The following is a 12,696-nucleotide window of genomic DNA, read 5'->3' on the forward strand; positions in this document are numbered from 1 at the left end:
ATATCAGAAGAGGAGAAGGAATTATTGAAACAGTGCTAGAAGAATCAAAAAACAAAGCAAAAAAACAGATACAGAAAAAATAAAAAAATTATAAATGATCTAAAAATAGCATAGAGGAGAATGGAGTTGAAGGCATTGTGCAAGAAACCTGTGTGAAGGCAGATATGAAAATTAATATTATAATGAAAATAATTGCAGGATGAGTCTTATAAAGATTTGTCTATCAGTAAAATTTGAATTTTATTTTCATTTTTACTGTTAAATAATTTCATTACATTGTCAAAAAAAAAAGAAAAAGAAATATCAATCTAAATTATTTTAGTTTTAATTAATAAGCCATGCTATTTTTTCAATTATTAAAGAATCATTGGTGTATTTTTAATTTTTATTTATTTAGAACTTAAAAGAAATTATTAAAAGTGTTTATTATTATAATAAAAAATTTATGACTAAAAAAATAATTGCTAAAAAAATAACTGTTGTGATTACTATGTAATTATAAAAGTGTTAACTGAGATAATTTAAAAATGTATATTTTTTAATGCTTGATCTTAAACTGAAAAATGTGTACTTATTTGAGTGTGTTCTTATACATTATGTAGATACCATCTGAAACAATCTGGTATGTCAATTCACAGATTATCTAAGATTAATCTCAGTATTTCCAGGAATAATCAAGGAAAATTATGAGAAAAACCTTGAATACAGCTGAATCATAAAATAAAAAAATAAATAATAAATAAAAAAATGACTAAAACAGATGCTAATAATTAGAAATTATTTAAAATAAAAAAACATCCAAATATGATAAAATAATAAGGAAATAAGTATATTACAGAATAATATTACAATTTTATTACAGGAAATTCAGATTAAACTAACAAATATCTATGTTATAAACCAAGTAACATTATTATTGTAAATGGAAATGTTTTAAAATTAACTTTGAATAGGTAGTCAGAATTAAGTTTTGTTTTAACTATTTAATATTATAAAAGAAGAATAAGAATTTGTTAAAAGTGGCAATAAAAGTGTAATAACATTTTCTTTCACAGATTAAAGTATTATGCTGTGTAATGTGAAAATAGGTCTCCCATCTGGTTTAATAAGTGAATGCTGTTACTTCAACAATATTTTAAGAAAGAAAAAGGAAAAGATTCTCTGTTGAAGGCAGTTTATAGTTTTTGTATCTGTACAAGGTGTAAATCTTGTACACATCTTATTTATGTTATTTCCCAAAATCAAAAGGTCATAAAATACCTGAGACAAGGTATGTCACTTCTGAAAGTGGCACAGCCATTCTCAAGAAAGGTGCGTCTTGTCCCAAATTTACTAAGAAAAATGACAAGTGAAGTAGTTCTCTGTTGCTGTTTGCAATGAGTCAAACATCCTTCAAATATTGGTATGTGAAATCCAAATGGTTACCCTTAGAAGAGACAACTTCACTCTGTTCATCTTAGGGACTGGTTATATATGAACATCATTATTCTTAGAGAAAGCAATCCTGATTGTACCTCACATCGATTAAATCAATGTTGTAAGGAAGACTGGGAACAGACAGTGGAATCAACAAATTGATGCTCCTTTTTGTTATGAAACAGTTCACTATATTGAACATTCAGTTCAACCACTACATTCTCTTAAAATACCAGTTCTTATGATTCTTTTTGTATTTTTTAGAAGAGATTATCTTCCTAATGATTCTGTAATTACTTTCTACCCGATAACTTACATGAAAGACTTTTTAAACATGAAATTACACAGTTTATGTAGATGATAAAAAATACTTTTTATAATTGTTTATAGTTATTACTGATTCATAGTGGACTATTATACATAACAATATACAGTCTGATATTAAAAGTATTTTTATGTAAATTTTAGTGAAATTAATTGGAAAACTTGAGTAAAAAAGAAAGGAAAAGTATGTATATATATATAAGGCATATTCTTGCATTTCAGAGAACCTTAGCTGAGCTCAATAAACATTTAATTCTGTGTATTCCTTTCTTACTTTTAATGAAAAAAAGGTTTTCTTGCCTTAGTAAGAAAACCATTTGCATTATAGCAAGTTTACCTTGGTAAAAATTTAAATCAGAATACATAAAATAAACATATGAAAAAAATAATATGACTTTTTTTTTTAAAAGCACAAAAATCTTTTTTCAAATTTTTCTTTTAATTTTGTAGTCAACATTTGTTTATTCATATTTTAAGAAACCTGCTTCTGTTTATTTCTTTTGGCAAGATTTTAGACTAAGTATTTTAAAATTTCACTATTACTGGCATGATTTTTTATTGTAAAAGCAATATTATTGTGTATGTATGTATATATAATAAATAAATTACATTAAACCTATTTAAACTATTCATCTATAGGTTGAAATAAACTGTTGGATGTTCACTTTTTTTTTGGATATGTTTAAAAATAAAAAGATTGCTAACAACTTTAAAGAAGATTCAAAAATAAATAATTTTTCTTTTATTCAATATGATCATATTATAGAGAATTTTACTTCAACAGAAAACTACTCTGATTTTAATCGACATTCTGTATTAGATAGCAAGAATATCACTGATGAAATAAATTCAAATGAAAAAATTTACTTCAATAATTTGAAATCTAATGGAAGTAATTCATTCAATTCATTTAATTCTAATAGAAGCAAACTATTATTAAATAATATATATGAATTTGTAAAATATAGCAATGATATTTATCCAAATGTAACAAAGCACACACAAAATCATTATGGGTACTTTGAGAATTACGTTGATAAAGAAATGAACAATTCTAACAATTTTTCTGAATTTCCTGAAAATATAATCATGAATTCGCAGTATCTAAATGATAACTTTAATGACAATCTTACTCTAAGTGAAGATGAAGAAGATTTTAATATATATTTTCGTGAAGATACGACAATCTATCCTGGAATAACAGAAAGATTTCCAGATAATTATATTCCTGAACCGACAACAGATATATATGGAAATGTAATAGAACCATCAACAGAAATTCCTTTGTACATTCTAAATGACTTAGCTGCTAAAAAGAGTGAAAATGTTTTAAGAATACCTTACAAATTATGTTTATTTCTAGTTAAATTATGTTTTTATCGTGCAGATGTGGATTATGGTAAGATTTCCATTTTTATTTTAATTTTAAACACATTTAAAATGAAAAATTACACATAAAACTTTTTTTTTAAATGTGGGTATACTTTGTATCAATTTTTTTCTGTAAAACCAATGAATCATCCAAATATTATATTAATCAAAGTTTTACTCATTTAAAAAGCAATAAATTTACCACTTCATTGGCTGATCTATTCCTTTTTAACTAGATTTCAAAAAGAGAAGTTATCTTTATGAGGTTGGTCCTTACCTGCCAAAAAATATGTTTGTCAGTGATTCAATTATTTCTGAAAAACTAAAGAAATCTCTGTAGGATGATTTTGTTGTCCAAGAAATTAAAATGTTTGGATGCAAAAAGAAATGTTTGTGTTTCATTTTCAAAAAATCTCATGGTCAAAAGATTATAGTTTTTTAATTTAAAACATTTTATAAAAAACAAATAATGCAAATGGTTTAAAACATCGTGTTTGTATAGTGTAAAGCATCACATTAATGTTCACTAATGAGTTTTCCACCAAGGTATCTATAATAATGTCAAAGAAAACTTGGAAAACACCTCTTTTGATTGTGAAGTTTACTTCTTCAGACATAAATTGATAAACATCATTTTATCATAAGTTAACTAATCATTAGAGTTTTAAGATTGTACAAAAATAAATTAGTACTACTGTTATTTTTGAGAAAAAAAGATTTTTTCAATGTTTTTAGTGATAAAATACATTTACAGAATTTTCCTTTCCCTGCTATTTTAATTTTCTGGGCCATATAGTTATTTATTCAGGGTTTTTCTTAGTTTTTCCTACAACAGTTAAAACCTAACATCATTGTTTTTTTTTTGAAATTAAAGAGCACTCTAATGATGCATTAAATATTTCACAAGAATGTTAGTACTTTTCTGGTGGAGAGAAAATGTCATGGAGGTAAAATATCTGTTCATTTTCTCAAATACAACTTTTTCACTTGCTAATCATTTTGGACAATATTTCAAATTCAGTTTGATGACAATTTATTTTCTATTATATCAAACATTCATTGTTATTGTTTCTACAAATTTTAAATAAAACTTAGGTAAATGAACTTAGGCAATAACTTAGGTAAATGAACGCATAAGTTATGACTCATTTTTCTGAAAAATTTAACAACTTTTTCACTTAATTTTTTAACTAATTATATTGTATATAATGTATATTAACTAATTATATATTCAATAAAAAATGAAGATGGGATATAGAACTTTATAGCTCATTTACATGCATATAAATTATTGTTTGGCTTTTCTTTAAATCTTATTCTTTCTAAATTTATATTTATATAATTTACATTTTATAAAAAAAAAAATATTAGGAAATTTTACAGCCTTTTTATAAAGAAAAATTATGACCTTTTTTATCCATGTTTAAAGAAGATTATCTTTAATGTTATGTATCGTGCACACATGGATCAAGGCTTTTGAAATGTGAGTAATAGAATTATTGTGAAAGTAAAATGGACAAAGTGAGGAATGAAGTACTAATGAACAGGATTAAAGAAAAAAAGAGAATTTATGCAGGAAGAAAAGGAAACTGGTTAGATATTGGGTTAGAGGAAGAGAAATCTTGACAACTTCATTAGAAAGGTCAGTAGAAGGAGAAAGGAAGCGAGGAAGAAGAAGAAGGTTGAAGTTAGCAGATGAAGTGAAGATGGGATATTACAAGGGGATGAAAGAGAAGGCTTGGGACAGAAATGGATGGAGACAGTGGTGGTATAAGAAACTTGTCACCAGGCAGAATAATACTAGATGATGGTCATCATGTACACAAATTTCAATTAAAAAAAAGTGCTTTAGAAGAGATATTATTGCACACTCTTTTAATACATCATAAAATTCTCAGTTTTCTACTAGTGCAAAGGATTCAGAAATTATAGCAATTAAAAAAAATTCTGTTATTGATATATTTACCGAAATAGAATGTCATCATCCTTAAATAGCAACAGCAGTTTTTATATTAATTAAAGTTTCCAAATAATTTTTATAAAGTATACCGTAATAAATTGATGAAGAATAAACAATCTTTTATAATATTGTAATGGAAAGAAATGTGTTTTTAAAAACAGGTATTTTTTCTCCCTGTACAGAGTGTAATCATTTATTTTGTTAAACCAAGTTACTTGTTGCTGATGTTTAAATGATGCATTACCTTTTGGTGTTTTCAATAGTGTGATGTTTGTCGTAAAAATTACTGCTGTAAGAATTAATTCTCGGCTAGAAAGTATTGGCCCAAAAATGTTTCCACACAAATTACACATTCTTTTCTTAGCTTTGCTCTCTTTATTACTTGAAAGGCTTACCTCCACTAGTCTTTTTTAATTCATAAAAGGTGTTTGATTCTCCAAGAAGATTGCTTATCTTATATCAATTGATAAGAATACAGGTTATTTTTATACTCATTTGTCAGCTACCTTTATTAAAGCTGACATAATTTTATTCAAAGTGTCTTCATAATACACCTCACTCACTCGCTCACTAACTCACTCATTCTCTCTCTCTCTCTCTCTCTCTCACTCTCTCTCTCTCTATCTCTCTCTATCTATCTATCTATCACACACATACACACACACACACACACACACACACACACACACACACACACACACACACACACACACACACACACGCACACACACACACATATATATATATATATATATATATATATATATATATATATGGCATATGACACACATCTACTGTACTTATTTCTCTTTTAAGGAGGTACAAGATATCTATACAATATATTTTTTGTTTTAAAGCGCTGTTTGCTGCACCAGATGGTTAATTATTGTAATCTTTGCACTAAAACAAAATTCTAAGAAAATAAATTTTTTTTATTGTAAAATTTCAATTTTAAATATGATCTAAAAAAAATAAACATTAGATAATTTCTCTAAATATTGTAATTTAAAATAAAAACAAAATTATACGCTTCTATTTGAGAAAAAAATGTTACATTAATATCTGTTTTATAAATTAGACTCATTTACAGAATAAAATTAACAGTTATTTTTTTTTTGTTGAAAATATACAATTAAGATAGTAGCAAAATGTAACAAATTAAATAAAACATTTTCAAAATAGTAGTAACCAATTCATGAATCAGATAATCTTGTTACCAAACAAAAAAAAAATGCAAATAAGACAAAGTGTAAAAGATAACAAAATTAATGATAAAATAATCTTCTTTGACAAAAATAATAGTCTGTTAACCGTAAAAAGTAAAAACTCAAAATATTTATAAAATAAACTATAATTCTCTTTTAAATTCAAATATTCACTAAACAAAGTTACTAACATAACCAAATATCAACCAAGGTAATAAGTAATGATAATATTCTTCTAGCTGATTTATAAATAAGAAAAATAATGGGCTTGTCTACAGGCAGGTCCAGCGTTAGTTGATGTCACCTCGGAAGAACGTACTCGGATAATACAGATCACTGAAGACTGCTTCTTTTCAAATAATGTTACACTAGGTAAGATAAGTAAACCAACAAACAAAACGTATAGTCCAGTGTTAGACGGTTTTTCGCTCAGAATTCTTTCGGACAAAACCGATTGACGTGAAATTTGGACAGTAATTAGGAAATAGCTCAAGAAACAAAAGTTATATAGTGCCGATGTGTGCTTTAACCCTGGGGGTGGATGCCACTCCTTCTCGGGGGTAGAAATTATTACATTAAAAATAACAACAGAAATCGATGGAGGAGTAAATTGTAAGCAAAAATGTTCCTTAAAAAAGTTTTGAGTTATTTGAGATTGAAAATGTTGATTTTTCATCCAACCATGCAACGATTTTTCACAAATAACCCAAAACCTTATGTTTTATCGAAAAGATTATGGCAAAAATGAAGGTTGTAAAATAACGAAGATTCATTTTTTTTTTTTTAATTCTGTAGATGAAATACGAACCGAGTTATGCCCCGTTGAAGGTAACTTTTTGTTCACCTTAAACTGAAGTCGAACCTTTCAACATTAAATAACGGAAAATTTTTCAAGGAAACCTTATAGGATATTTTTTATAGTACTTAAAAAGTCCTTTAAGATTAGCTTTGGTAAAAATCATTAGCATAAAAACTAACATAGTTATGATGAAAATAAAATGGTTGTCTTGCTATTTCGGAGAAAAAATCAGCAATGAAACAAATGACTTTTCCGCAAGAATTGAAATTGAACGTAATCCTTTTACAGTTTACTTTATTTAAATACTAACAATATGTTCTAGAAGTTTGATCGGGTTTGAATGCTTAGATTAGAAAAAAGGTTGATTCAAATTTGAAAAATCTTTTGAAATTTCTTAAAAATCTTCTTTTTTTCACAATAATTCAAAACTACAAAAGATACGTAAAAAATGCCACAGTACAAAAATTTACTTTGTTTTTACTGAAATTTTTTTATATTTTTATTTCTGTAGAATAGAAATTATTGAGACATTGTCGTTAGAAGTTTGCATTTGAGTGCGAGGACCACTTTCCCCAAGCCTTTTAAACTCAAAAATTTAAAAAAAAAGAAGGGCTCAAGGAATCTGAACTTCACACGTCTTGTAGCCCTTGAAATTCCTTGCAAAATGATTTTTTGAGCGATTGGGTAGCTTAAAAATTAGGGAAGTTATAGTTGAAAAACCAATCGCATTTTTTCGGTGAAGTTTTTGGAGTTGTAAATTGTTATATTCTCAACAGTTTTGGAGCATTTATGAATATATGTGAACACATATAACTATATCTACATATGTATATTCTCATACAATCATACCTGTATATATGTACAAATACTTATATATAGATGAAAGTATAAGTAGGAGAAGAAAAGTAACGGAGTACATCGTAGGCGAACACCTGCTGATGGACGATAGAACTTTATGTGCATAGATGTACATAAGTATATTGTAGATTTTAAGGTTTGGGAAGTTGAAATAAATTATAAATTATATTAATAACTGTAAAAAGTTCATAATTCATTATAAATGCACTATTAGAATGTTTTATGCTGTTTAAAACTAAATTTTTTTCACCATTAGGGTGGATTCTAAGGCTTGCAACATTGTAACACATCATAAATTATGTTTTAGAATATGGAACAATGTTTATTCTACACATTTAAATGATTTTGAGCTACAAAACAATTATATCTACAATTTAAAATTTTTTTCATAAGGGGTAGTTATTGGGGTTGAAACATTTCAGTAAATCATAAAATACATTATATTATAAAATAAATAATATTATAAGTTATTTTATAAACAGTAAAGGGATTTTAATTCATTATAAATGCATCATTAAAACATTTTAAACTATTGAAAACTAATTTTTTTTTAATTTCATCATAAGGAGTGGTTTCTAAGGGTTGAAATGTAGTAAAACATCATAATATAATCCACAACATAAAAGAAGAATGTTTATTCTAGATATCTAAACATGATTTCAATCTATAAAATGTTTAAATTATGGTTTTTGAATTTTTTTAACAAGGGGTAGTTTTAACCCCCAAACAAACATAAAAGCACACATCAGGAACATATAACTTTTGAAGCAGAGGGTTAGATAAGCTTAATTACAAATTTTCATGAAAATTGATGTCGTCTGAAAGAATTCTGAGGTAATACTCTATTTTTACTATCAAACACCGGATGAATATGAAGAAAAAATAACATATGCTAAATTTGTAAGAATTCAAATTTTTTTTTAAATTTGTTAAAACTAAATCAAAAAACATTTTCTTTAGTATTCACTTCTTCAAACTTGTTAAAGTAATTTCTTTTTATGAAAAGTAAACTTCATTTCTTAAATTCAGTCAGAGTTCTTTCTAATTTTGGTCTTTAGATCAGTGTGCAAATCTGCGGTTCTATAAAAGAATATAAAATTTTGATTTTGTTCCTGTAAAATGATATTATACAGTGATATAAAGCACCAAGTTTTAAATTATTGAAAATCTTTTAAGAAATATGACTTTTCAAAAAATTAAGTAGGAATTTATTTAAGGAAAATCCCTCCTTTTGAGTCTACAAAAAGTTCAACAGTGAAAACTTACTAATACTAAAGATGTGAAAAAGTCATATGAACTTAGTTTTTAAGGTTATATCTTTTACAAATTATTTTTTTCAATTGGTCCAAGTAGGGTATTTAATAATATATATTTTATTTTCTATCTCTAAAAATAAATAAATAAATACTTAAGAAATCTTAGGAATTTCAATAATAATATTCAAAAAGTATAAAATAACCTTTTCACACATTTTCTTCCTTTTTATTAAGGTCAGATCCCTTCATTAGAACAGGCTTTATTTTCATTCATTAGAATGGCATTTCACATCTAAAAGAGATATAGAAATTAAAATTTGTAGTGTTGAACAACGCAAGATAATTACACAATACTATTTATTGTAATTATACTGTATACATTATTATTTAAAAATTCACTTTTCTTAACATGAAATATTTTGTCAAACTTTTTTACAATTTTTATTGCAGTCTAAATAACATTTTTTTCTAATTTAATTTCAGACAATAAACAAGAAAATAAGAAATAACAATAAAAATGATAATTACTATCATCATCATTATTATTTCTTCATATCAATCATTAAAATTATAAAACATAAATAATAAGATTCAAGTACATGATTGGTAAATCTCATCTACCTTTAATGAAATATAGTAATTGCCATTTTTACTTTCAGCACTATATAGTTATACTGTATCGCTATACAATAATGATATAAGGTAAAGTACAGATATAAGTATGGATGGATAGATCAATTCAGATGAAATTTGACATTATTTCTATATATGAAGTATTGATGTCATTAAATTTCCATCACAATTGGTCAAGAGAGCCAGGAAATATGGGCCTTAAGATTCCCATATCTCAAAATTATACTCAAGGGGTAAATAAGTTTTTTTCGCACAATTTAATGCCACTTAGGTGGTGAAGATACTTCTTGATGGTTGGTCTTATTCAAACCCCATAAAACGATGGGAGCATGAAACCCTTTTTAATTTTTTGTCTTTTCTGTACTCAAAGTCATATTCTTGTACTAATTAGATGATTCTATTACATTAGTTTGTCACTTTGTTAAATATTTGGGAGATTTCATTCAAGGGTAGAAGAGATGGAAAATAATAATTAAATTATTTCCTTTTATTTTCAATGATATTTTCTTTGATACCTTCAAACTGGATTAACCAGTTTCTATAAAATTTTGTACAATGACTTCTGAATATGGAACATTAATGCCAATTAAATTTGTTACAATTAGTTGAAGGGGTGGAGAGATATAAACATGGTTTTTGTATCTCAAAATTTTACTCAAAGTGTAGAATAATTTTTTTTTAGAGATTTCTTTACCTGGATACTTATATACTTCAATAATTTTCCTTTTAAGTAGTAATCTTTCAAGGACATAGCCCTTGGTAGCCAGAAGATAACTTTCCCAGCAAAGCTGTCAAGGTTTTATGCAGAGTGTCCATGCTAAAGGTATCCAAATGTAACAGCTAATATTAAGAGAATCAGTTAATATAATTTAATAATAATAATAATTATTATTTTTTTAATAAACACAGCAACTCACCAAGTTTTAATGTAGGTCACTAAAGTTCAATGTATGCGTATTTTGTAGCTTGGCAGATATCTGACGATAATCTAATTCCTGCCAGGTGTTTAGTAGCATCATGCACAGCATTATTAGACTAACAACTTCTACAATTCATTGTTTTAAATCGCCCAAATCTTGAAATTTTCTTGGTGCGGACAACTTTTAATGAATCCCCAAACAAAAACATCATGAAATGGTGTCCCGAGGAATGATATTTTAAGATCTAGGTGGCCATGCAGTTGGACTTCCTTGTCCAATTGATCCAATATCTAGGGAAAGTGTTGTTCAAGAAGATGGCAACATCTTGATGAAAGTGTGGTGGAGCATCATCTTGTTGGAAACTGAAGCCTGCAGGAATCTGAGGAAAAGCAAAATCTTCAAACATTTCGAGGTATGTGTGTCCTGTCATAGAGAGCTCCATGAAAAAAAGGACTGATGATGCCATTTTTGTGCAGTCCTTTTAATGTGTTCTTTCATTTTTGATTACTGTATGGGGTTTTCAGAAAAATTTAACAATTGTGTTTGTTAACTTTCCCGCATTATAAAAGGTCTCATCACTAAACAACAATGTTTCAAGATAATTAGATTTGTTTTCAACACAGTATTTTACCTCTTCAGCAAACTGATATTGTAGGTGGTGATCAATTGATTTAATATAATGAAGGAGTTGTAACTTGTACGCTTGCAAATGAAACCGCTAATTAACTAATTAGGTGGGCTAGTTAACAAAGCCATTTGTTAACTAGCTTGCCTAATTGACTTTCCAGGACTAGCAGTAAATGCATAGCTACACTCTTGTCACTAACTGACACTTTTGGGTGATTTCCATTTTGTGAAATCAAGCTTCCAGTCTTTCTTAAAATTATATTCCACAGATGAATTAACTTGGATGTAGGAGGATCGATATTCTATTCAATTTGTACATGTCATTGAACACACATAACTAATTGAAACTCCATTAACCTAAGCACACACTGAGCCTTCTGTTATGTAGTCCACATCAAGATGTGGACTACATCTTGACTGACTGACTACTACTGACAACAATTTCATTGTAATTCAGCTTGCCTGTGCATGTATATTTCGGTGATCTTGAGAATGCACAGAAAAATCTTGGAGATATTTTGTTGTATATTGAGCCTATATTTAAGAGGTTGTGATGACTATTTTTCTAAATATAGACGATTACTTTCAGATATCTTTAGCATGGACACTCTACATATTTTAATATAAAAAATATGCTGAATAATGTATTACAATTTAGCTGATAAATAATCTGTAAATTTATTTTCATAAAAAAAGTAATACTGTTTAATTACAGATGAATTTAAACACTATGTCTCAGGAGCAGGAGTACCAGCAGATCATAAATTAAAGGTAAATAATATGCATTAATGATAATAATAACAGTTAGTTGTAACAATATCTTTACTATTATTGTTTGAGTCATTTTTTTATGGTCAAGCCTTCTTCTTTACCACATTGATAAAATTCTATGGTTCATATTTTACTTCATAAAGGAAATTCCTTTGATAATCTTAGTGAGTTTTTCCACAAAACTTTGATATTTAACAAAAGATTACATTATCTATATATTTACCGCACCGGGTTGGTCTAGTGATGAATTTGCCATCGCAAATCAGCTGATTTTGAAGTCGAGAGTTCTAAGATTTAAATCCTAGTAAGGCAGTTATTTTTATTCAGATTTGAATATTAGATCATTGATACCGATGTTCTTTGGTGGTTGGGTTTCAATTAACCACACATCTCAGGAACGGTTGACCTGAGACTGTATAAGACTACATTTACATTCATCCTCTGAAGCGATACCTTATGGTAGTTCCAGAGGCTAAACAGAAAAAAAAGTGTATTATTTATACAGGTGATTTGAAGATATATCCCATTTTTCCAAACCACTGCTTAATATTGAGCT

General features: G+C 27.1%; 1 protein-coding gene across 2 annotated transcripts in view; it reads left to right on the forward strand.

Annotated features, from left to right (window-relative positions):
* LOC142331475 (general odorant-binding protein 56d-like) overlaps positions 1-12,696 on the forward strand; it is a 38,840-nt gene that overhangs the window by 16,025 nt on the left and 10,119 nt on the right. Inside the window, exons 2-3 of one of the 2 annotated variants that reach the window (XM_075377416.1) lie at positions 6,555-6,648; positions 12,085-12,140. In XM_075377416.1, coding sequence (XP_075233531.1) covers positions 6,555-6,648; positions 12,085-12,140 — 150 coding nt within the window. The remainder of the gene's footprint in view (positions 1-6,554; positions 6,649-12,084; positions 12,141-12,696) is intronic. The other variant, XM_075377417.1, reaches the window with a different exon arrangement.

The sequence above is a fragment of the Lycorma delicatula genome, chromosome 10 (assembly GCF_047948215.1).
Source record: "Lycorma delicatula isolate Av1 chromosome 10, ASM4794821v1, whole genome shotgun sequence".
Lineage (NCBI taxonomy): Eukaryota > Metazoa > Arthropoda > Insecta > Hemiptera > Fulgoridae > Lycorma > Lycorma delicatula.